At 39.6% G+C, this 27402-nt stretch overlaps 1 protein-coding gene across 2 annotated transcripts; it reads right to left on the reverse strand.

The window, feature by feature from the left end:
• Positions 1-1264: 1264 nt before the first annotated feature.
• Positions 1265-27402, reverse strand: ZNF367 (zinc finger protein 367). Of its 2 annotated transcripts, none has more exons than XM_070795096.1 (5): positions 26552-27402; positions 11163-11313; positions 8126-8245; positions 6978-7116; positions 1265-3781 (listed from the first exon to the last, which is right to left on the reverse strand). In XM_070795096.1, exons 1-5 carry the CDS (start codon positions 26966-26968, stop codon positions 3559-3561), a joined length of 1050 nt encoding a protein of 349 aa, XP_070651197.1. In that variant the 5' UTR covers positions 26969-27402; the 3' UTR covers positions 1265-3558. The 2 variants fall into 2 exon arrangements, with proteins under 2 accessions (XP_070651197.1, XP_070651198.1); XM_070795097.1 differs by lacking the exon at positions 26552-27402 and adding an exon at positions 15264-17992.

Raw genomic sequence — 27402 nt, forward strand, 5'->3', positions numbered from 1 at the left:
GAGAAAGGGACAACAGAGGGTGAGATGATTAGATGGCATCACCAACTTAATGGGCATGAGTTTGGGTAAACTCCGGGAGTTGGTGATGGACAGGGAGGCCTGGCGTGCTGCGATTCATGGGGTCGCAAAGAGTTGGACACGACTGAGCGACTGAACTGAACTGAACTGAAGATGTGATGTGACGTGTTAGTTGGTCAGTGGTGTCTGACTCTTTGTGACCCTTTTAACAAATAACTAGCACTAAAAAAGCCAGAAAGGAAGTCTACATTACCCAAAACAGAAAAGGAATATACATGACTTTTAAAATAGAAAATAAATTCATACTCAGGTTGAATTCAAAATCTGAAATTGGAAGTCATTTTAGTTAAGTTCATCAGAAAGATCAACTAAGTTTCCAGTAAGTCCCAGAGTCTCCAACTAAGTTTTGGCAACAAGACACTTTGGGGTTTGTTTTTTTTTTGGCCACACCACAAGGCATGTGGGATCTTAGTTCCTAGACTAGGGGTCAGCACCTGCCCCCCCTTTCATTGGAAGCCTGGAGTCTTAACCACTGGACCACAAGTCCAAGACAGTATTTTAAAGTCACTTTTCTAGACAGCCTTAATCATATTTGCATTTAATTTGCTTCTGTGTACATACTTCCTGGAACTTAAGTCACTGTCAAAAATCTCATCCTTTTGTGTTTAAACCACAACTCACACTGAAGAGTTGCTTGTGAAATTCTTTTGCACAAAGCCTGGACAGGCTGAAACCTTGCCATTGCAAGTAAACAACTAAAGATCCACCAAAAATAATTTAAAAATTAAAGCAATTTGCTAGACTCAGAAAAGTAAACGAGCCTTGAGTGGATTCTCCAGGGTTGACTTCAGATTCAACACATCCTGGATATAAGTGAACTAAAACTCCAGTTCCTGATTACCCTAATATAAAACCTGGGATAGAGCTGGCAGTAGTTTGATGCTTTTTCACATAAGTATTTTTACACTGTAATAATGAAAACAGATGAAGAAGTTAAATGAATATCTACAGTCTAAAAGGCCAAAATTTTAAAGTAAGGAAAAGGAATTCACACAATGGTTCCAACTATGCTAAAAAGATGTCTGAGACTGGAATGAAATATAAAATGCACCAAAAATAATAATAACAGGAGAATGTATGGTTACGTGATATTTCTTTCCATCTTTAAATTTTTATATCATGGTTATTGTATTTTTAAAAGGAAAACAAATTATAAAGGGTTTAAGAATGAGCATGTACTTTAAACTGTAAATTAAAGTAAGTTTTTATTCAAAGCAACTTTTAAAATTACAGCATGTTTATTCTTATGCTGTTAACTCTGCCAAACTACAACTTAGCCATATGAAGCATAAAACACTTCAAAAATTTGAATGTAAACCACATTTTTAACACACCTCAAATTTTAGATGCCAATGTATTTTTCCAAATATATAGCTTATATCAAAAAAGGAACATTTTAAATATTTCTATAGTAAATAATTGTAATAATTTCTTAAAACTTCCAATTATACAAATAAAAAATGTTTGTGAATATAACTATTATAATTGACAAAAGCTGACAGGAGAAACAAACAAAAACTCTTACTTTTGAAGGCCTTAAATTTTATTATGTGTGAACAGGCAAATATTTGTATTTTTTAAATTCCTACTGCATTTCCTTCTTTAGGTAAGTTCATTAAATTTCCCAAAACCAATGAAGCTTTTTATAGTTCATTTAAGTCATATTTGAGAGGAAAAATTCTAGAGAAAAATGTTGAAACCTAAACCAAGAAAATTCAGATGCTATAGTCTGTGCTCATAAGTGCTCCAAGTTAAAATTCTATATACCAGATTACAAAAAAAAAATTCTTAGACCATTACAAATATAAATTCTCTTATTACAAAAAAAAAAAAAATCCCTTAAGATTTGTAATTTACTGTACAGAGGAATTACATTTTTAAAGTATGTCCTCATCATACACATTATTTGTTACTATTATCTTTCACACTTTTGCCTCATTTCAGTACATTTACATACATCCCCTTCCCCATGGCTATATGTTTTAAACTATCTGTGTACTGCAACACATTGGGATTTTGAGATAAAGAAGCCTACATTTTAGATGTTTAAACTACATCTGTAGGCTACTACTTCAATACAAAAAAAAGAAAAAAAGGCACTGACGAGCCCTTATTTCTCTTATTGTGATGTTTATTCCAATTAAGCAATCTATAAAATTACCATGCTATGCATGTTATTTAGTTTCTGCTTAAAACAAGGTAAAATGATGGAAGTTTATGCCTACATAAAGGAGGTGAACTACTCTGCTCTTCATTTTTCTATTCATGCTTCAGTACATAAAGTGGTGTTTAAAAATTTCATCTATTTTGGAAAAAATTATTTAAAACCACCACACAAGTTAACACACTTGCAGTTAAAACTATTCCGGAAGCCTACTTATTTGAGTAGCTAATATTTTCTGCAGTGTTTAACTGATAGCTAAATTTAGTGAACACAAAATAGCTTGGCATGTTATTCTGAAGTAAAGCAAGAAGGTGGCTTTATGCACTGAAAATATAAATAGGAGGCTTCCATTTGCTAATAATTCTAAACAAGCAGTACATTTAAATTTAGTGTTTGCTAACAAAAGATCTAAAACGGTTCACTACAAAACAACCCTGTAGATGTCCCTTTTATTAATAAAAATCCAAGTGCCAAATCTCATTACAGGGCCCATAATACATTTTTAAAATACCGATTACCAAGTTACCTAGACTTTGCAAGATTAATCATTCGATTTCAGCAAATGAGAAACATGAAATGTGCAAAAGTTCCCAAGTTAACAAGCTAGGAATGACAAGTGCTTTCAAACCTAAACATCATAGTGAGTTGTAAAACCTCAGAAAGAGAGAATAAGACTGATTTCAATACAATTTTGAAAATTTTTAACTACTGTTCATCTTACCAAGATCTTCAAATATCTGTTTTCTTCCAAAGTCCCAAAGTTAGAAAGTCTTCTGAAAGTCAGTTTTCCATCTCTAGTCTTATTAGGCACACTATTTTGCAATTTTAAAATACATACCTTACTCACATCTTATACTTTCTGCTTGCTTCAGTGTTTACAGTATTATTAAACATACTAATATACATTGTTAAAAATGATCTTATAAATAATCTATTTAAACCTTCTTTGGCTACATGTACCATGCTTTTTTTTTTTCCCCCATACAAGTGTCTTATTCAGAAAGTGCTTTCTGTGAGAACTGCTTCCAATGAATGCATTAAACTTGCAAAATCTAGCCTCCCACAATACGTAGTTTTCTACCCTGTACTAGAAGTCCCATATTTACAAAATATTTTAAACTTTACAACAAATCTTTTACCATATAAAAAAGTGCAATTCTCTCTCACCCCATATTCTGGGGCAATGACATTCTTCATACATTTCTACAGAATAGCAGCCTATGATAAGCAAATAAGGTGCTTAGCTTATGCCCAAGGATCTACTTTTTAAGTATGCTGGGCAGTACTTTTGTACAGTGGAAGAGTCAGTGTTCGGGCTACTGGCGAAGCGGTGCTCCCGTCAGGTTGGCAAGCTCGATGAGAGCGAGGGCTCCGTGCAGGCGCTCCCGCTGCTCCTGGAGCCGCCGCTGCGCACCACTCTTCTCGTCGTCTTCCTCGTCAGACTGGAGATACTCCAGCGGGTCCTGCTGCTCCTGGTCAGCCTTCTGAACCAGCTTTCCTTTCAAGGTGGGAGTGCGCTGCTCTCGTGTTTCCCAGTACCTGTAATGAAATGCATCCGCATTACTTACACGCATAGATAAGACTCTCCAATGTTCACTTTTCTAAAAAAAAAAAAAGGGAGTGGAGGGGGTCTTTACTACAGTATTATTTTGTGTGTTTCAGTTTATAAAGTTACAAAGTGAATATGTTACATGTTTCTATGCTGCTGCTGCTGCTGCTGCTAAGTCGTGTCAGTCGTGTCCAACTTTGTGTGACCCGATAGATGGCAGCCCACTAGGCTCCTCTGTCCCTGGGATTCTCCAGGCAAAAACACTGGAGTGGGTTGCCATTTCCTTCTCCACATGTTTCCATCAGTTCAGTTCAGTCGCTCAGTCGTGTCTGACTCTTTGCAACCCCATGAATCGCAGCACGCCAGGCTTCCCTGTCCATCACCAACTCCCAGAGTTCACTCAGACTCACGTCCATCAAGTCAGTGATGACATCCAGCCATCTCATCCTCTGTCGTCCCCTTCTCCTCCTGCCCCCAATCCCTCCCAGCATCAGGGTCTTTTCCAATGAGTCAATTTTTCACATGAGATGGCCAAAGTACTGGAGTTTCAGCTTTAGCATCAGTCCTTCCAAAGAACACCCAGGACCGATCTCCTTTAGAATGGACTGGTTGGATCTCCTTGCAGTCCAAGGGACTCTCAAGAGTCTTCTCCAACACCACAGTTCAAAAGCATCAATTCTTCGGTGCTCAGCTTTCTTTATAGTCCAACTCTCACATCCATACATGACCACTGGAAAAACCATAGCCTTGACTAGACGGACCTTTGTTGGCAAAGTAATGTCTCTGCTTTTCAATATGCTATCTAGGTTGGACATAACTTTCCTTTCAAGAAGTAAGCGTCTTTTAATTTCATGGCTGCAGTCACCATCTGCTGTGATTCCATAACAGAGGGGAAAACTCAAGTTCAGGAAGCTGAAGGACTTGCTTAGAATTCCACAGTCAACAAATAGCAGCTCAGACTCAGCTCTGGAGTCATGTGTTTTCATCATTAAACTGATTTCAAGATCACATGTGAAATAGACTAGAGTAAAATATAGAAATAGAATAATCATAGAAGTCTATTTATCCTTTCCACAGAGGGATGTTGGCTTCTGATACAGCAAATTATGAGAAAGTTTAAACCCACCAAAAAGAGCACAAATGGATTAATAAGGGTAACACATAGAGCTTATTCAAGAATTTAAGAGCACCATCATTATTCTATTGCATGGTCAACTGATAACTCACAAGAGAAAATGCAAATATTCCACCGTTTTTGAAAACCAAAGAAAGGCATATTTAAATCACAGTACCATTACCTACAAAAATGTCCATTCATGTTCATAGCAGCTTTATTTGTAATAGCCAAAACCAACATAAAGGCCCATCAAGAGGTGAATGAATAAATAATTGGAGTTATGGCCATCCAACAGATTACTGCACAGCTATAAAAAGGAATGAACTTATACACTCAACAACACCATGACTCTCAAAATAATTTATGCTGGTTGAAAGAAGCCAACCAAGTACATAGTGGGCAATTCCATTTGTAGAAAACTCTAGAAAATGTGAACGAACTGTACAGAGAGAAAGCAGATGAGTGTTTTGGGGGGCTGACAGTGGCAGGGAGATGCAGGCTTACATCAGTGGATTACGAAGGGACATGAGGAGGCTTGTGGAAGTGATGGGTATGCTCACTATCTTGATTTTGGTGATGGTTTCACATATATCTACATATGTCAAAGCACATCAAATTATGTGCTTTAAATGTGTACAATTTATTGTTTGACAATTATGCCTCAATAAAGCTGTTTTTAAAATTACATACAAAAAAAAAAATTACAACTACCAGATTTCAGGAAACCCAGACTACTCAAACTAGAAAACTTGGAAATACTAAGAAATATAAAAAGAGAAATGCAAGAAGTTCAATATGACTTCAAGGACAACTAGAAAAGGAAAACAGCAAAATACAAGTCAGCAAGATCAGCAAGAACTAGGTAAGGGCTTTGAATGCTATAATAAAGGGTTTAGACTTCATACTGAGAACCATACTAGCATTTTAGAAAGACTGCTCTGGCAGCAGCATGAAGTACAGATTGAGAAGACTTAAGTGGCTGAATCTGAGAGTTGTAAAGGAAGTAGAATCCATAGGTTTGTCACTGAGTAGATGGGAGAAAAATAAGGTAAAGACAAAGATAACTAGTTAGTTTCTGGCTTGGGCAAAATTAGATTTAATGGGGCAGTGGAGGCCAGCAAGGAGGAAGAGGGAGGAAGAAAATGGTGCAATACTTGAGACAAACCCAATCCCTGCCTTTGTGGAGCTTATGATCCTGCAGGGAAGATAGTCATTGAATAAATAAATGTGTGATGGAGGTTTTGAGATAGAAAATACAATGTGTTATAAAATCATCTGTTAAGTGGATTTAACCTTATTTGTTTTGAGGGTTACCGGGTAGGTTAGGGAAGAACTTCCTGAAGTGATGTTTAATCTGAGTAAGAAATGAAGAATGAACAGAGTGGCTAAATGAAGAAAGAAGTGAGCACAAAGGGCTAGAAACTATGGGAACAGCGCTGTAGAGAGACAAGGAACCCAAGTGGCTGGAGACAGTTGTGTTCTAGAGGAAGGCAGAACCACAGAACATAATTAGGGATTCTAGAGTTTATCCTCAGTGCAGAGGAGACTAGTGAAGCTAGGGAATGGCACAATCAGCTGCTGCTGGTGTGTGAGGACTCCTTAAATCAAAATATCCTTACAGGAATGTTTTTATACTGGTCCCTTTGTTGCCATTAAAAAAAAAGAAACTGGATGCTTTGGGAAATTTTACTTTAGAAGAACCTCTAGTCTCTCTCTCTCTAATAATCAATACATCACTAAATTCAATATAAAGAAAATGAAGACGGATTGTACTAATGACAAATGAAATGCAACACATAAAAAGCATTATTTTCAAATGGGGTAAACCCTTGCTTTTAAATACATTGTGGTCTGGGCACTCAGACTAATATCATACAGTAGTCTTCTATCGCACACAGATCCAAATAAAACTCCTGACAATTCTGTGCTTTAAAGAAATAAAGTGCCATTTCAAGTTATTTTTAAAAAACGTGTACAAAAGCAACTTAAACTGATAGAACTGTGTAAGTCCCCAGCTTTAACCCGCACACTGGGCAGTGTTCCACTGTAGACTGCAGGGAGAGCCTTACTTTGCCAACCACTCAGCGGCAGCCTGGTTATCCACAGCCTGGGGCTTACTGAGAGCATCTGTGGGCTCCTCGCGCTTCAGCCTGGCATAAGGGTGCTTCGGACAGTGGCGGTTTGCATGGGTGAATCTGCTTAGGCAGCCTTCAAAACACAGAGGGAAACACACTTCATCAGAATCTGGATATCCAGCAGACATGGAAAGCGTTCAGTTTCACTGGTATCCAAAAAAAATAAAATAAGATGATGAGATTTATCATTCTGTAACTTGAGAAAAAAAAATAACCTTAAGCTGGTATTATCAATGCCACTGAGAGGAAGGTGAAGGCGGTTCTTTCACTTCCTGGTCATTGCAATGTAAATGCATTAAACCCCAGGGGAAAGTAATTTATTAGCACAAGTCATAAAAATATTCAAAAATCTCTGACCCAGGAATTTCGTTCTTGGCATCTGTCATAAAAAAATCCCAAAAGGTAAATAAAGCTTTAAATAGGAAAACAGGCCTCTCGGGTTTGTTGATAACAAGCAAATTTTAAAAGCAAATTAAATATTCAATATCTAACACTGAGGCAATCGTTATGTATATGTGCTACATTTGTAACAACTGATATTAATCAAGAAAACCACGGAGCAACAGAACAAAACTGTATTGAATTTCAAATATAACTGTGTAAAAATGTACATAAGAAAAACAGATTAAGAAACTGGTAAAACAGTAAGTAAACACTTAAGAAAAGTGTTAAGAAATAACCAACAGTAGCAATGTTGAGCTGGTAAAATCCTCCCCACCCCTGCCCCTCCTGAAAATTTAGACAATAATGTGCTTCCTTCAGTTTAACAGTTAAAAAGTTTAACACCTATGCTAAAGGCTGTATTTACTTGAATAGTTTTCTACTGCCTGCAATTGGTTATAGATTTTTAATTGCCCTTTATAAAGATTTTCACCTAAAAAGAATACTTTGCTTAAAAATCAATCATTTCCCAGCAATTGAGCCTGGATCACATATTAGCAAGGAAATATTAACTTAAGAGGTTTGATAAAATCTCTATCAAAAATTTCACTTACTAAAAATTCAAGCAAAAGATATTTTAACCTTTAACTCACAAACGGTTATTCCATAAACTTAACTTCTAACAACTTCTAACACCATACCGTTTTCTGAACAAACAAAAGGTTTTTCTCCGGTGTGAAGACGCTGATGGGTTTTGAGCTGTCCACTTTGAACAAAGGCTTTTCCACAGTCTGGATAGTCACACAGATAAGGTCTCTCACCTAAGTAAACAGATGTTATATTTATGAGACAATAAGGTGGGGAGGGGGAAGAGGCGGGGCGAGAGAATCAACCTTTACATAAGTCATGACTGCAAACAACAATAAAACATGCTACAGCCTCTACAGAGCTGCAAATGGAAGTGCTAAGGGCACACTTGGATAATATGAAGCAGCTAATCACTCTGGAAGCACAATGTTTTCTTTAGCCCTTGAGCTTTTAGGTACCGAGGTTCACAATCTTCGCAGTTATCATCTTCAGCTTATCCCATATTTCTCCCTGCAGTCTAAGTCGCTAGCTCTTGCTGATTATTTAAAATGTCTCCACTGCCACCCTCCTCTGGTCAGACTGGTCACCCCCCACCTAGAAGGAAGCCTGGCTGGTGGCTAGTCTCTGCCTCTGTGTACCACTTTTGGAGTAGATGACACAGAGCACTTGCTTTTTCCATCCAACAACTCTCTAAAACCACCCCAAACCCTACTATTCTCCTCGAACAAGCAAAAACGGTCTGCTGACTTTTAAATGGCCCTCTAATACCTGCACTGTAGCTACTGGGTTCGGGAGCAGGGTTTATCTTAACTTCCCTCCTGGAGATTCATTCCAGCCATGAGGCAGTTCCCTACCTTCTACTCCTTGAAATCCCTGTCTTTTCTGCCCATTCAAATCTTCCCAATCCAGTAGGCTCCCAGTGAAACTACTTCTACCCCCACCGCCCCCACCTCCAAATAATTCAGCAACATATCCTTCCACTAACTTAGTATCCTATATTGTTTCTGTATCATGAACTCTCCTTATACAAAGACGAATAGCACCTTGTACTCAATTTCAATTTCTGTACACGGCATAGTGTCAGGCTAAACAAAGTGCTCAAAAAGGTTGTTGTTCAATCATAATTAAACTTACTTCCTGAATAAACATTCTTTGGTCAACAATTATACATTGATTCTTCCAATATGACTCAAAGAACAGTAATGAGTCTTCCCTAAATTTTTTATTTAGAAATGTACTAAATGAATGTAACAGTTGGACACAAGTTAATAAACATAGACTAGAGTAAGAGAAAAGTTTTTCTACTCTCTGAAAGCATATACCATTAGAACTTAACTATAGCATGGATATCTTGGGCTCAGGTCCCTGGCACACAGTGTAATAGGTGTAGAAGTATTGGGTGGCACACAATGGATCAGTGGTAGATCAGTACTGGACTCAAGCACCTTTTTATTATGCCACGTCATCTTGAATCGTGGCAACTGATTCCACACTGGCAACATGTACTCTATAGCTGTGAACCGCTTATTTGGGGTTATTTCAGGCTGCTGCTGCTGCTAAGTCACTTCAGTCGTGTCCGACTCTGTGTGACCCCATAGACAGCAGCCCACCAGGCTCCTATGTCCCTGGGATTCTCCAGGCAAAAATATTGAAGTGGGTTGCCATTTCCTTCTCCATATTTCAGGCTAAGTTGATTGAAAAAAATTCTCAGAGTCAGATATGCATGAAATAATAGTTTTACTGAATGGTACCTGAATTCAAAACCTCTTGGCCACCTTAGTTTATAATGATTCAAAATTAAAACTTTACCCCTTTTCAGAAATTTAGCTAAGAACACCTATATTCTAGCATGTCATTGAACTTTATCTTTTCAAAAACTAAAAGAAAAAAGAAACAGGTGATAACCATAAACATAGTGGAACAAACAAGGGACTACAGGTTAAAAACACAAATTCTATGGCCACCTCATGTGAAAAGTTGACTCACTGGAAAAGACTGATGCTGGGAGAGATTGGGGGCAGGAGGAGAAGGGAAGACAGAGGATGAGATGGCTGGATGGCATCAATGACTCGATGGACCTGAGTCTGAGTGAACTCTGGGAGTTGGTGATGGATAGGGAGGCCTGGCGTGCTGCGATTCATGGGGTCTCAAAGAGTCAGACACGACTGAGTGACTGAACTGAACCGAACTGAACAGACCAAGAGAAATAGAATGAGAACCACTTCTAATGGCCACGTTCACAAAGTAATAAAAAACAGGTAAAATGAACTTAACTATACACTTTATTTAACTCAATACATCTAAAATTTAATCATTTCAATTTGTAATCATTATCAAAAATTATTAAGGACATTGTTTACTCTTTTTTTCATACTAAGTGTATTTTATGCATACTGCTCATCTCAATCTGGACGAGCCACAGTTCAAGTGCTCAAGGGCCACATACGTTACTGTATTGGCAGTATACTTCTAGACTAAAGAGTATGAGAAGTTATAAGTCAGGGGTAATTGGGTGCTTTCGTGCCTCAGTTTCCTCATCTGTAAATTTTTTGATGTCATTATTAGAAATATATGGCTCCTTCAGGGACCCACTTTCTCTGTGGCAAGAACAAGACCCTCTTTATATTATCTTTTTCTTCTCTGTATGGTATTTTAAATGCAAGTATGACTTCTTCACACAAATAAAGATATATGATAGTCTTGGGATAACTACCTACAATACATTTATTTCTGAAAAATTACTTCACCTTAGATTCAAATATCCTGATGGCACTGAGGACTCTAGACATTCTATTAAAAATTTGACTATTAGTGATTTAGGATTTGACTTACAAATCAGTTTTAACAGTCAAACAGACAACTTAAAGGCATATCAAGTAAAATTTGGATAGATAGGATAGAACCATATTTAGTAATAATACTCCTGTGACAGCTACACTAATTACCATGACAACTTTAGAAATCACATGGTATCAATGTTCAGAACTATCCCTCCTCACCAAAAGAGAACCTGACTATATGGTGCCTGCTTTTAAAATCTTACAATAAGGAAATGTGAGGCAACTAAAAAATTAATTTATAGGCCTAAACATCAAATCAGCTTTCATTTAAGTGTCACTTTTGGCATTCGCTAAAATTTGCTCAACTTACCTGTATGAGTCCTTTTGTGAGCCTGGAGTGATTTCTCCCGTGGAAACACCCTATTACAGATGTTACAACGGATTCTGCTGGACGAATGCTCTCCTTCATTTATTAAATCCCGTACAGTATCTGCTCTGGGTCTACCACGTCGGATTCCATCCTGTTAACAATTTGTAAAACATTAATATAATTTATTTCACTCCACTCATTAAAATATAGTATCATAATTCAGGCATACTTTGTGTCAGTTCAATTCAGTCGCTCAGTCATGTCTGACTCTTTGCAACCCCATGAATCGCAGCACACCAGGCCTCCCTGTCCATCACCAACTCCTGGAGTCTACCCAAACTCGTGTCCATCAAGTCGGTGATGCCACCCAGCCATCTCATCCTCTGTCGTCCCCTTCTCCTCCTGCCCCCAATCCCTCCCAGCATCAGGGTCTTTTCCAATGAGTCAACTCTTCGAATCAGGTGGCCAAAGTATTGGAGTTTCAGCTTCAGCATCAGTCCTTCCAATGAACACCCAGGACTGATCTCCTTTAGGATGGACTGGTTGGATCTCCTTGCAGTCCAAGGGACTCTCAAGAGTCTTCTCCAACACCACAGTTCAAAAGCATCAATTCTTTGGTGCTCAGCTTTCTTTATAGTCCAACTCTCACATCCATTCATGACTACTGGAAAAACCACAGCCTTGACTAGACAGACCTTTGTTGACAAAGTAATGTCTCTGCTTTTTAATATGCTGTCTAGGTTGGTCATAACTTTCCTTCCAAGGACTAAGCGTGTTTTAATTTCATGGCTGCAATCACCATCTGCAGTGATTTTGGAGCCCAGAAAAATAAAGTCAGCCACTGTTTCCCCATCTATTTCCCATGAAGTGATGGGACCAGATGCCATGATCTTAGTTTTCTGAATGTTGAGCTTTAAGCCAACTTTTTCACTCTCCTCTTTCACTCTCATCAAGAGGCTCTGTAGTTCTTCACTTTCTGCCATAAGGGTGGTGTCATCTGCATATCTGAGCTTATTGATATTTCTCCCGGCAATCTTGATTCCAGCTTGTGCTTCTTAGTTAAATAAGCAGGGTGACAATATACAGCCTTGACGTACTCCTTTTCCTATTTGGAACCAGTCTGTTGTTCCACGTCCAGTTCTAACTGTTGCTTCCTGACCTGCATACAAATTTCTCAAGAGGCAGGTCAGGTGGTCTGGTATTCCCATCTCTTTCAGAATTTTCCACAGTTTATTGTGATCCACACAGTCAAAAGCTTTGCCATAGTCAATAAAACAGAAATAGATGTTTTTCTGGAACTCTCTTGCTTTTTCGATGATCCAGCGGATGTTGGCAATTTGATCTCTGGTTCCTCTGCCTTTTCTAAAACCAGCCTGAACACCTGGAAGTTCACGGTTCACATATTGCTGAAGCTTGGCTTGGAGAATTTTGAGCATTACTTTAGTAGCGTGTGCTGCTGCTGCTAAGTCGCTTCAGTCGTGTCCGACTCTGTGCGACCCCAAAGACAGCAGCCCACAAGGCTCCCCCGTCCCTGGGATTCTCCAGGCAAGAACACTGGAGTGGGTTGCCATATTGTGCGGTAGTTTGAGCATTCTTTGGCATTGCCTTTCTTTGGGATTGGAATGAAAAGCACTTTGCAGACACTGCATTTATTACAATTGAAGGATTTGTAGCAACTCTGTGTAGTCAGATGGTAGTTAGCATTTTTTAGAAATAAATTTTTTTTTTTTTGGCTGCTCTGGGTCTTCATTGCTGTGTGCCGGCTTTCTGTAGTTGTGGCAAGCAGGGGTTACTTTCTAGTTGCAGTGTGTGGGCTTCTCATTGTGGTAATTTCTCTTGTTGCAGTTCCTGGGCTCTAAAGCACAGGCTCAGTAGTTGTGGCACACAGGCTCAGTTGCCCCACAGCATGTGGTATCCTCCTGGACCATGGATCAAACCCATGTCCCCTGAATTGGCAGGTGGATTCTTAACCACTGGACCACCAGCGAAGCACCGAAGTGTTTTTTTGGACAGCAAGGATCAAACCAGTCAATTCTAAAGAAAATCAACCCTAAATACTCATTGGAAGGACTGATGCTGGAGCTGAAGCTCCAGTACTTTGCCCATTTGCTGCAAAGAGCAGATTCCTTGGAAAAGACCCTGATGCTGGGAAAGACTGAAGGCAGGAGGAGAAGTGGGGGAACAGAAGATGAGATGGTTGGATTGTCATTGTTGTCATTGACTCAATGGACATGAGTCTGAAAAAACTCTGGGAGATACTGAAGGACAGGGAGGCCTGGAGTGCTGCAGTCCATGGAGTTGCAAAGAGTCAGACATGACTTAGCAACTGAACAACATTTTTTTTTAAGACATAATGCTATTGCACACTAAAGAAACTATAGTATAAACATAACTTTTTATTCACTAAGAAACCAAAAAAGTTGCGTGACTTGCTTTATTGCAGTATTGGCTTTACTGCAGCAGTCTAGGACTAAACCCACAGAATCTCAAAGGTGTGCCTGTAAATAACCATTTAACACCTTTCTTCAGTGACATCAGTGAAATGGCAGAGTAGGTAGTTTCAAGGTCTCAACCCCCACAAATCACTGAAAAATCAAGCAAAAACTGCCAAAATCAGCTTTGTCACAACTCCATAAAATAATCAGAAATTTACAGCAACTCAGCCAACAATAACTCAAGAAACTGGCAATGTAAAACTGCAGGAAAGTTGTGTAGCACACTTAACAACTCCTTGCCCCACCCTCTCCTCACAGTGGTCTTTGAAGATAGTTGTCTTCATTCTCAGTGTAGGATCCCTTCATTCTCAGTGTAGGATCCCAGTCCCTGGTTCAAGAGAGAAGACTTTATATTCTGAAAGAATTGTGTTTGCCTGTTTTCCCCAGCCTGGAGGCTACCTGAAGCTCTGACTAACTTAGAACTCTCTCTGGGCAGAAAAGTGGCTACATGGAGGGCATCCCTCCAAAACCTTGTAAGGCCAATAACAACTTACTGCCACCTGGGGAAAAAGATTTCAACAAAGGCACACAGACACACCAAAAGCCTGGGAGGACAAGTTGGGGAGAGAATTTCTTCGGGAAGTTAGGGCATTGAAAAGTGCCCACATATCCTAAAGGAAGGAATTTAGAAAGCCACATACTTGCCCAGCACAGGAATCATACTCAGAAAAGATCTGAGAAGAATCAAAGCTTTCACTTCTGACTGATTTTTAGGCTCAGCACAAGCAAGAAATGAAGGTTAAAACAGAACTGTAAACAGTCTGGCTAAGTATATAAGGAGAGCTACAGCACAGAACCATTCTGCAAAGTTAAATGCTTTTACTTTTTTACTTTGTTTTTCTTTCTCCACCACCCCCCCGCCCCCCGCCCAACCCTGCCCTCTGTTTGGTTCCAAGCACTCAAGAAAATCTCAAAATATGAGCTGATCTCAAGCTAAAGAAAACAGACTTCAGAGAACAAATGCAACAAAGAGTTCACAAAAATAGTTTAGAAAAGTCACCAAACAACTACAAACCACAGTACACAATTAAAACAAACTCTGAGGAGAGAGAATTTGATTTCCAGAGCTACTCCTTCATAATACTCAAAACACCCAGTTTTCAACAATATATCACAAAGCATGCAAAGAAAAAAAAATACGACCCATGCATAAGAGTTAATTTTTCCTACGAGGAAGCAGACCTTGGGCTTACTAGTCAAAGAAGTTAAATAAACTGTCTTAAATATGTGGAAAGAGGTAATAGAAACCATGGACAAAGAACAAAAGAAAACCAGGAGAACTCTGTTTCAACAGAGAATGCCAATAAAGAAACAAATGATGTTTAAAATATAGAAATTCTAGAACTAAAAAATACAATAACCGAAATGAAGAAGAAAAAAAAAATTCACTCCAGAGTCTTAATGGCAGATTTGAACTGGCAGGAGGAAAGAACCAGCAAATTCAAATATAGGTCAACTATTTTTAATCCAGTTTGAGGAACAGACAAAGAATGAACAGGGCCTAAGGCACCAGTAAGACATCAAGTGTCTTATGGGCCCATTTGGGCTGCTAAAACAAAATACTACACACTGGGAAACTTATAAACAACAGAAATTTATTTCTCACAGTTCTTGTGGTTGTAAAGTCCAAGGTTAAGGTGCCGGCATGGTCAGGTGAACGACTACTTCCTGGTTCACAGCCAGTGCCTTCTTGCTGTGTCCTCACGTGGCAGAAGCGGGCAGGAGAGCTCTCCAGGGCTTCTTTCATAACGGCTTTAATTCTGTTTATGAGGGCTCCACCTCCATGACCTAACCACCTCCCAAAGGCCCCATCTCCTAACACCATCATTTTGGGGGTCAGGATCTCAACACACAAATTTAGGGGGACACCTTAGCATTAAGCTTATCAACACACACACACAATCAGAGATCCAGAGGCAAGAGGAAATAGGGCAGAAAGAATATTTAAAGATATAATGGCTGCAAACTTCCCAGAGTTGATAAGACACAAGTCTAAACCCCCAAGAAGGTCAATCAACTTCTATAATAAACACAAAGAGAGATGCAAAGGGAGACATAATCAAACAATCAAAAGACAAAGACTCTGGAAGCAGTTTTTATCATGCCTACAAATTCTAAATAGGATTAACAGCTGATTTCTCAGGAGAAATTGTAGAAATCAGTGGGATATGTTTAAAGTGCTGGGAGGGAAAAAAATCAAACAATAATCTTATATTCAACAAAACTATTGTTAAAAAATGAAGACATTAAGCATTCCAAGATAAACGCGAAGAGTTCATTGCTAGCAGATCTGCCCTACAATAAATCTGAAGGGAGTTAATTCTTTAGGCAAAAATGAAAAGACACTAGACAATTACTCAAAGCCATACAAAGAAATAAACAACACAAGGTAACTACCTAAGCTAGAAGTATTGTACTTTGGGCTTATAACGTCTCTCTTCTGTCCTATATAAAAGGCAAATGCCAAGTGTATTAAAAAATAGTAAATCTTTGTTAGTGGGAACACAATATAAGGTGTAATTGTGACAACAATAACAAAAATGGAGAGAAACAGAAATATATGGGAGCAGAACTTTTGTATACTATTGGAACTAAGGTGATATTAATTCAAAATAGATTTTTTTCACATTTTTAAGAAGTTAAGCAAAATTCCCAAGGTCATCACTAAAAAGAAGAAAGGAAGGAAAAGAATACCAGAAAAGGAAACAAGAAAGGAAAGAAAACGATAAACTACAAAAAACTCAATCACAAAAGGAGGCAGTAATGGAGGAATTCATAAACACAATAGGTATAAGACATATAGAAAACAAAAGGGGAGTAGTTCTTCCTCATAAGTAATCACTTTAAATGTAAATTGATTAAATTCTACAAATAAAAAGCACAGATTGGCAGAATGGATTTTTTTTTTTTTTAATGAACCAACTATATGCTATCGACAAGAAACTCACCTTAGAGCCAAAAACATAAAAAGGTTAAAAGTGAAAGGATGAAAAAGAGAACAATTATAAACACATGCATACCTAACAACAGAGCTCCAAAGATATATGAAGCAAAAACTGGCAGAACTGAAAATAGAATGAGATAATTCAAAAAAGCTGGAGATTTTCACTTTCAATTAATGAATAGGACAACTAGACAGGTCAACAAAGACAAAGAAGACTTGAACAACACTATGAACCAACTACACCTAACAGACATGTGCAGAACATTTCACACAAAAACAGAGAAATACCCATTTTTCTCAAGTGCACATGGAGCATTTCCCAAGACAGACCATATGTTGGGCCCAAAGCAAGTATCAGTAAATTTTAAAAGATTGAAATCATCCAAAGCATCTTCTCTGACACACATGGAATGAAACTATAAACCGGTAACTGAAAGAAACTGGAAAACACATAAAATATGTGGTAATTAAACACTCTGAAATAGCCAATGGGTCAAAGAGATCATATACACAGGTTCAATGCAATCCGTATTAAAATCCCAAAGGTCTTTGCAGAAATGGAAAAAGCAATCCTCTACTCATGGAACTGCAAGAGGTTCTAAGTAGGCAAAACAATATTTTAAAAGAACAAAGCAGGAGGACTCACACTTACAAAACCTATTGCAAAGCAATGGAAATTAAGACAGTGTGGTACTGGTGTAAGGATAGACATAGGCCAATGAAATGAAATAGAGAGTCAAGAAATAAACCCTTATTCTACGGCCAACTGATTTTCAACAAGGGTGCCAAGAACACTCAATAGGGAAAGAACAGCTCTTCAACAGTTCTTAGATAACTGGATTTCTTCCTGCAAAAGAATGAAATCGTACCTCACACAATATATCAAAAATTAACTCAAAACGCATCACACCAAAATGTGAAAGCTGAAACTTTAAAACTCTTTTTAAAAAAATGAAAAGGGATAAATATTCATGACCTCAGATTTGACAGTGGATTCTTAGATGTGGCACCAACAGCATAAGAAACAGAAGAATACACAAACTGGACTTGAAATTAAAAACATTTGCACGTCAAAAGACATTATCAAGAAAGTGAAAAGACAACCTAGAGAATGGGATATGATAAGTTGCAAATCATTTATCTGATAGGTTTCAGTATCTAGAATATATAAAGAACTTTTGCAACACAACAAAAAGAAAACTCAAATAAAAAAGGGGCAAAGGACTTGAAGAGACATTTCTCCAAAGCAGTTATATTGATACATATTGCCAGCAAGGTCATGGAAATACAAATCAAAACCACAGTTCAGGTTAATTATACTTCAGTAAAGCCTGAAGAGAAAAAAAATAATTTAAAAAAAAAAACACAGTGAAATACTATTTCACACCAACTCAATTATATTAAAAAAAAAAAAAAAAAAAACCACCAGGAACATAAGTAGGAAATAAGGTGATTTTTGACATGAATGTGGAGAAACTGGAAACTTCTGCTGGTGGGACTGTAAAGTGGTTTAGCCATTGTGAAAGAGATTGACAGTGTGATACAGTATCATATATATATATGTACATATACACATACAATGGAATGTTATTCAGTCATAGAAACAGTCATACATGCTACATGGTGGATGACCCTCAGAAAACAGTATACTAAATAAAAGAAGTCAGACACAGAAGGCCACATATTGTATGATCTATGTTATAAGATGTCCAGACAGAAAACAGTTGGTGTTTTTCAGAGACTGCCTATAGAGGGGAAAAGCGAGTGGCTAAATAATGAATAAGCAACTTTCTTTGGGGGTGATGAAAATGTTTTGAAGCTTGATATAGGTGGTAGTTTCACAACCTTGTGAACTACTAAATGTTAGTGAATTACAATTTAAGATGGTCAATTTTATGCTATGTAAATGTCAGCTCAATTAAAAAAAAAAAAAAACTAAAGAGCTCAGAACATACTATGGCCTTTAGTTAATAATGTATCAATTTGGTTCATTAATTACAGTGAATGTGGGACTTCCCTAGGGGTACAGTGGCTGAGATTCTGCACTCCCAATGCAGGGGGCCCAGATTTGATCCCTGGTTGGGGAATTAGATGGCACATGCCACAAATGAGACCTGTGTAGCAAATTTTTATTTTGTGTAGCAAAATAAAAATATATTGAGCACAACATGTATCAAAATGATGTAAGATAATGGCAACAGAGGAGACTGGGTACATGCTTTATGGGAACTCCTTGTACTGTCTTAAGATTTCTAGGTATCTAAAACTAATCAACTATAAGCATTTACTTGAAAAAAAAAAAAAAAGGTTTCTTCCCAGGTAAGTTACATTTTTACACATACAAGTTATATATAAAAAATAACACCTACATCCAAACTGAAGATGTCTTTACTGCTTTCCATATAAAAACCTAAAGTCTTCCTAAAGCTTAAAAACATCGCCTGAAACCTTGATAATAAGCAAGATTCCCTTCAGTCAATGTTCACCTTGAAAGAAAAGCATAATCTCAATATGGATGAGTATCTTATAGGATAAATCATGTCTAAATATTCATAGATATTAAAACCTATTTTGCCAACAGCTTAGAGATGGAAGCAACCTAAATGTCCACTGACAAATGAATGGACAAAGGAAATGTGATATTTTCTTATTATTCAGCCTTAAAAAAGGCAAGTCTGTCATATGCTACAACATGGATGAACATTAAGGACATTATTCCAAGTGAAATAAATCACAAAAAGATAAATACTACATGATTCCACTTACATGAGGTATCTAAAGAATTTCAAAACTCTTAAAACAGAAGCAGAATGGTGGTTGTCAGGATCCAGAATGGAGAAAATGGGAGCTAGATGGGTATAGTTTCAGTTTCACAAGATAAAAAAGTTCTGGAGTTCTATTATGACAATGTTCATATAGTTAGTACTTTAAAATGGTTAAGTTGGTAAATTTTTTGTTTTTTCTTTTTTGCCACAAAAGTGAAAAAAGAAAAAAAGAATGTAAGAAAGCACTGTGGCAGATTATTAACAATGTTAAAATATTCACTGCCCCTCCCTCCTGTCAGCCCCATGGAGGCCAACTTGGCCATATGGCTTTGCTTTGACCAATAAAACATGAGTGGAAATTACATGTGTGACCTCTGAGCAAAAGGTTTACAAGCCATCACAAGGTTCTACCATCTCTCTTCCTGCTCCACCTTAAGACTCACATGTCCCAGGTAGGGAACATTCCCTTCTAGGTCCCAGAATGACAGGATAAAGAGCACCCTCACAGGATGCATAATACAAGATTTGCATAGGTTGAGATTGAGATTTTGAGGTTGTATTCTGCAGCATGGTTTAGCCTAAGCTAACTGACTCAGGTACGTTGTTAATATATGTTTGTTGATGGGATAAAAATCTCACCCATTCTCCACAATAACTGTATAAATTGTTGCTGGTTATGGTATCATGGGGCTTCCCTGATAGCTCAGCTGGTAAAGAATCTGCCTGCAATGTGGGAGACCTGGGTTTGATCCCTGGGTTGGGAAGATCCCTTGGAGAAGGGAATGGCTACCCACTCCAGTATTCTGGCTTGGAGAGTTCCATGGACTATAGTCCATGGGGTCTCAAAGACTCGGACATGACTGAGCAACCTTCACTTCACTTCATGGTATCATGAATAATTGTTTTAAATATTGTTTTAAATGCAAAATAAACAAACCATCTATGATCCATAAAAATCACAGGTGATTGGTTCTGTTAAGAAAGAAATGGAACATGAAATAAGGTTAATTAAAAACTTTAGTGATTCAGCTCCGCCACAGCAAAAAGGATCATTTCCCTACTGTTTTTTAAATACATAAAACATACTATTCACTGTATTACAATTTGAAATAACTGATTTAGTATCAAATAAGTAAACTATTTAATATCAAAATTTTAAGATTACCCATTATTATTTTCTGTTTTTGGTTAAAAAAAAATTACAGTGGGGGAACATTTTTTGTTTAAGTTAACTGTTTGGTTGCTTCCCAGTAACTCTAAGATCTTGTCTCAGCTACAAACCACATGTTCATTTTCCAAATGAGAAATAGAGCTGAAAAATGCAACATAATCCAACATCTCAGTGATATGCAGGTAAAGCTTCACTAAATGTATTCTTTTAGCTAAGAAAATTAAGCAAGGCAAGTAATCATCTGATACCCTAAATAAATGAAAAAAGAGCATCTTTTAACCATATATACAAAAATGTCACTCTAAGAAAACTTTTCATTTCAGCCTTAGCAATTAAAAACAAAAGCATGTTTCCATGTACATTTTGACAATAACAAAGTGTTAACTCATCAGTGACTAAGTATACTTGTAATTTAAGAGACAAACCTTGTCAAGACTACTTGATGATCTGCAAAAATAATAATAATAATAAATAATTAGAAACTCTAACATATCTTATTGCTGCCACTGCTGCTGCTGCTGCTAAGTCGCTACAGTTGTGTCTGACTCTGGCGACCCCGTAGACGGCAGCCCACCAGGCTCCCCCATCCCTGGGATTCTCCAGGCAAGAACACTGGAGTGGGTTGCCATTTCCTTCTCCAACTCATGAAAGTGAAAAGTTAAAGTGAAGTTGCTCAAGCACATCCGACTCCTAGTGACCCCATGGACTGCAGCCTACCAGGCTCCTCTGTCCATGGGATTTTCCAGGCAAGAGTACTGGAGTGGGGTGCCATTGCCTTCTCCGTATCTTAGTGCTATTATGTGGCAACTGCTGCAAAATAAGCTACTAGAAAGAAGTAAAATAAATATATTGCTAAAAATGTTTGCATATCTCAGCAATTTTAATTTTTAAAACAATCCCAATACCACCAGAAGGTATTGCTAAAAATGTTTGCATATCTCAGCAATTTTAATTTTTAAAACAATCCCAATACCACCAGAAGGTAGTGATTTTAAAATGTTCTCTAAAATATGTCACGATAAATGTTTTATTTTCAAACATCAATAACTTTAAAAAGTTATTTAATAAAGTTTGAGTTATTTCTCAAGACACTTAGAATAATGTACACATTTCCCTAGGCTTTAGAAAAAGTTATATTCAAACTTGATGTTTGCATGATTACTAAAAACACTAAAAGTTCTTGACACATTTTTTACAAAGCAAAATTTGAATAAAATACACAAACAACCTGGAAGGAAAAGAAAAACAGTTTTCAGTGGAAGAGGTGTATACCTTCTTGTTTTTATGAGAAAATGTAAACAGATCTTATTTCCCTTTTCCAATTCAGATTTGATCCAAATTTCCTGTGGCTCACATATCTGCTTCCTAATGCCATCTGTTACTTTGACTTATCTTCACAACTTTACAAGTCTTAATTTGTATCTATCTATTGTGGAAAATTTTGAAAGAGATGGGAATACCAGACCACCTGACCTGCCTCTTGAGAAATCTGTATGCAGGTCAGGAAGCAACAGTTAGAACTGGACATGGAACAACAGACTGGTTCCAAATAGGAAAAGGAGTACATCAAGGCTGTATATTGTCACCCTGCTTATTTAACTTATATGCAGAGTACATCCTGAGAAACGCTGGGCTAGAAGAAGCACAAGCTGGAATCAAGATTGCCAGGAGAAATATCAATAATCTCAGATATGCAGATGACACCACCCTTATGGCAGGAAGTGAAGAGGAACTAAAGAGCCTCTTGATGAGAGTGAAAGAGGAGAGTGAAAAAGTTGGCTTAAAGCTCAACATTCAGAAAACTTAAGATCATGGCATCTGGTCCCATCACTTCATGGGAAATAGATGGGGAAACAGTGGCTGACTTTATTTTTTGGGGCTCCAAAATCACTGCAGATGGTGACTGCAGTCATGAAATTCAAAGACGCTTACTCCTTGGAAGGAAAGTTATGACCAACCTAGATAGCATATTCAAAAGCAGAGATATTACTTTGCCAACAAAGGTCGGCCTAGTCAAGGCTATGGTTTTTCCAGTGGTCATGTATGGATGTGAGAGTTGGGCTGTGAAGAAAGCTGAGCGCCGAAGAATTGATGCTTTTGAACTGTGGTGTTGGAGAAGACTCTTGAGAGTCCCTTGGACTGCAAGGAGATCCAACCAGTCCATCCTAAAGGAGATCAGTCCTGGGTGTTCATTGGAAGGAGTGATGCTGAAGCTGAAACTCCAATACTTTGGCCAACTCATGCGAAGAGCTGACTCATTGGAAAAGATCCTGATGCTGGGAGGGATTGGGGGCAGGAGGAGAAGGGGACGACAGAGGATGAGATGGCTGGATGGCATCACCAACTTGATGGACACGAGTTTGGGTAAACTCCGGGAGTTGGTGATGGACAGGGAGGCCTGGCGTGCTGCGACTCATGGGTTTGCAAAGAGTCGGATACGACTGAGCGACTGAACTGAACTGAACTGAACTGACTGATTGCATGTAGTCTCATAAAGCACTTCAATTGAGATATCATTTTGAATAGTGTACTATATAAGTCTACTTGCATCTTCTTTTTTGGGGGGTGCACTGGGTGTTCATTGCTACATGCTGGCTTTCTCTAGGTGCAGTAAGAAGGGGCTGCTTCTAGTCATGGTGCATGGGCTTCTTATCACACTGGTTTCTCTTGTTGCAGAGCACAGGCTGTTCTGGAGTATGTAGGCTTCAGTGTTGTGGTGCATGGGCTTAGTTTCCCTGCTGCATGTGAAATCTTCCTGGACTAGGGATTGAACCCATGTTTCCTGCATTGGCAGGCGGGTTCTTAACCACTGGACCACCAAGAAAGTCCATTTTTCCTTTTCCTTTTTTGGACAAGCCACCCAGCATACAGGATCTTAGTTCCCCCACCAGGAGTTGACCAGGGATCAAACCCATGCCTCCTACAGTGGAAGAAGAGTCCTAACCACTGGACTACCAGGAAATTTCCTACTTGAATCTTAATATTAAAGGAAAAAAAACAAAAAACTCTAAAGTCAACTCACAGAAGCAGTATCATGTAGGGATTAAGAGTAAGAGCTTTAAAAGGTTCCAATCAGTTCTGCTGCTTATCATATGATATTAACTTTGGGGACTTCTCTAATTCTTTTCATCAGATAAACAAGGTAAATTGATTAAAAAATTCAAAACAATCAACACAAAGTCTGGTGGTTTGCTCTGCAAGGCAATGAATAATAAATAGTGGCTACTGTGTTGATGAAACATGTTAATACGATGTTATGTTTAAATATGGTGGTGATCAAAACTACTGGCTACTACAAGGCTAAGTACAGTTTAGACGTTTAAAATGATCTGTGATAGAAAGGTGAAACAGGATAGGCAGCTGGCAGGTCTTGAAGGGTAAATCTGAGGATGTGCAGAGAATTCAAACTACACAGGTCCCACAGTGGAAAAATAACTTCATGAATGCAATCTGAGTAAAGGGCACAAGCTATGGGGGCTTGGAATATCCTTTGCCAGAGGAATATTAGACCTGCTCCCTTCCGTCCCAGAATTCTACAACCTGGGGAGAGACAGTGGTAATATATAACTGTATCCCAATAGTGCTAAACAATCTTGTGATGAGGGGCCAAAATAAGCTGGCAGAAGATGGATATTTTCCCCACAGGCAGGGGAGGCAAAAATTGGGCAGCAACAAACAAAAAAGCAAGGACTGAGACGCTGAAGCCTCCCTTCCCAGCAGTGGTAACAAACAGTGAATGAACACAAATGTTCTCAAACCCATAGCAGTTATTGCCTCTTACCCAAATACTGAGAGAAGGGGACGGGGGGAGGGGGCCAGAGGAAAGCATGCTATTGGCACCAACTATATCTCAGACTTGTTTTCCATCTTCCCAAAATGTGAGCAGATTCAACCACTATGATTCACTCATGCATGTGGAGATAAAAGAACTATGAGTACTTTAGAAAAGCAAAACAAAAGAATTAGACTAAAACTAAAGAATGTACTGATCATAAATCAAACTAGGTAACTGCCTTAAAGCAAAGTATATTCCAGACCTTCCCCCATCAGGATGGAGATGCTAAATGAATGAATTTTTTGGAGCTGTATTTGGATTCTTCACTGATAAAAGGATCAACTTGTCTAACAATTTATGAAACAGTTATAGTATGAAGGACTGTGAGGAGGGAAAAAAGTAACATGTATAAAAAGCTTTTTACATGTTTTTCATTAACTTGTACTATATTTTACCTCTGATAAATAGACAAAGTAAAAATAAAATTCAAACTCATGCATTATTAAGAACTTTTTTTTAAAGATTTATGTGAAGATAGACTGTTTGGGGCCAAAAATCCAAACCAAACAAACAACAAAAAAACCCCATACCTACAGAATTTCATTTATCTATGATAACATTAACCTCCTTGGATAATCCAAAATTAGATTCAGTTATAATCAAGAATAAAATAATAGATGCAAAATCGTCTACAAGTAAATTATGCATACATGTCTTTATGTTGCTCAACTATATAACCTACTATACGTTTTTTCAAGTGGTAAACATGTAAATGTATTAATATGGAAAAATACCTAGGCTACCCAGCCAGCTTATTAAAGCCTATTTAGAGACAGCACACTGTGATTGCTCACTTCACAAATTCAGCACTAATATAAATATTTCTACTACTTCTTTCAAATTTTTACTCAAGTATAGCTTTAAGAGTTGAAGTGTGTCAAGACATATAGCTGTATAATTACAGTTCTTTAATAACAATGCAATTAGTAACAAACTGTACCAATTTCCTCAGGGCTCAACAGAGTTTCAGTATCTTTGCTACTGTGTGTAAAATGATGACCAACTTGTTTCAATTTATACAGTATTTGCCAATATAGATGCACTTATCCACAAGGTGATTTATCTTTAACAAACTGCTTACCTTATATAGCCACTTAACTAATAGAACTTGAATGCTGGACTTGTATCAGCAATACTCACACAAATACTTCTCTGTTATTGTTTAGTAGCTAACTCGTGTCCGACTCTACTATGACCCCATGGACTGAACCACCCAGGTTCCGCTGTTCATGGGATTTCCCAGGCAACAATACCGGAGTGGGTTGCCATTTCCTTCTCCAGGGAAATTCTTCCTCACCCAGGGATGGAACTCGCGTCTCCTGCCTTAGCAGGCCGATTCTTTACCACTGAGCCACCATGGAAGCCCTGCTTCAGAACTTGGAGCCACAAAAACGCGTCTATCCTATCAGCATTCCTGCTACCTAGCTGTGTACCTTGGGGAGCTCCCTTCACCAATACCTCTAAGTATCAATTGCCTGATCCGTAAATTGTAGGTTTGAATCCTTCCCGGTTCTAAAACAGACTGCGTCTCCAAGCAATTTGAAGTCGGTGACAACAGCGTCCGATTCCACTCTGTGCTCTCATAACTTAGCAAAGTTGTACGCTTACTTAGTACAACTGGGAGCCCAGTTGTACCCGCTGGGTAAGATTCCCCTAAGTCCCTTCTTGTTCTTCGGCCGTCTCCGCAAGGCATCTTTAGCAGGGTCGTGGTGTCTGCAGTGATGAAGCAGAAACGGCGCAACCCCTCCCTTCCTGCACCCAGAGGAACAGTTGAAGGCCTGCGGCCCCCTCCCGCCCTCTCCCTCCAGAGAGGACTCAGCGGTGAGCCGAACGGCTGACAAAGCCGGCTGACCATTCCGGTCCGTGACCCCCAGGCCGCGTTCCCGCCCACTGCACCTGCTGGCCAGTGGCTTCCGTTCCGCTGGGCCTCCCCAAACCCCTGCCGAAGTCACATGACTGAAGTCCAGTCCCGCCCCCGAGTGCGGGGGCCAGATTTTTGGCGCGCGGCAGTGACGTCAGCGTCCTGTCAGCCGCCACCGCCCGCCCCCACCGCAGCCAAAGAGACCTCGCGGTTTTAACTCGGCCCCGCCCCGCCCGCCGAGTCCGCGGGCGCTGCCGGCCCCGCAGCGCCGTTAACGGGCCTCGACTGCCCCGCGCCCCGCCCGCCCGCGCCACTTACCTTGAGGTGGCCGCTGTCCGGGCTGCTCGCCTCCTCCTCGTCTTCACCTCCCGAGGCGGCGGCGGCCGAGACGGTGGGCGGCGGCGCGCCCCGTCCGCGAAGCCCCAGGTGCTCGGCGGTGGCGGCGGCCGCAGGCAAGGCAGCCGAGGCTGCGCCCCCGGAGGCTCCGGGGCTGAGCGTCACGTTGTGCGCGTTCTCGCCCCAGCGCCACGGGTACACCATGAAGTCGCTGAAGCCAGGGCTGGTGGGGATGAGCGGAGGCGGCGGCTCTGGCTCCCCTCCGCCGCCGCATGTGGGCTTGATCGGGGTCGTCCTGATGACCGACACCAGCACCCGCTTCGGGGAATCCTGGCAGAAGATGACGGGCGGCGGCTGAGGGGCGTTGTCCGCCATCTGCGCCTCCACACCCCGGATCATTGCCTGGCCCGGATCCGCAGCTCCGGCGGCCGTGGGCCGCACTCCCCGAGCCCGGGTCTGGTCCTTGCTCCGCTCGCCGGCGCTGCTCCGAGTTGCTGGCTCTCAGTCTTGCCGGCTCTTAGTCCCGCCGGCTCATGGCAGGCGGACGTTTCCTGGAACTCTCCTGCGCTGCGGCCAGTGAAGGAACAGAACGGCTCGGCCGGACCAGACGGTCAGGGCTGGACCCCCAACCCTTGGGTCAAACCCGCTCTCCGCTGTTTATACTCTCCAACGCAGGCTGCAGCTGCAGGAAGCAGCGGGCGGCTTGCCTTTGCGATGACAGGGAAGCTGGACGCGAGGCGCCGAGCCCCCGAAAATAACAACCTGCCGCCGGGGTCCCTACTCCTGTTTTTCCCGCGTTACATTTCGCGCCTGGGCGGAACCAATCACCGCAA

The sequence above is a fragment of the Bos indicus genome, chromosome 8, assembly GCF_029378745.1.
Source record: "Bos indicus isolate NIAB-ARS_2022 breed Sahiwal x Tharparkar chromosome 8, NIAB-ARS_B.indTharparkar_mat_pri_1.0, whole genome shotgun sequence".
Taxonomy (NCBI): Eukaryota; Metazoa; Chordata; class Mammalia; order Artiodactyla; family Bovidae; genus Bos; species Bos indicus.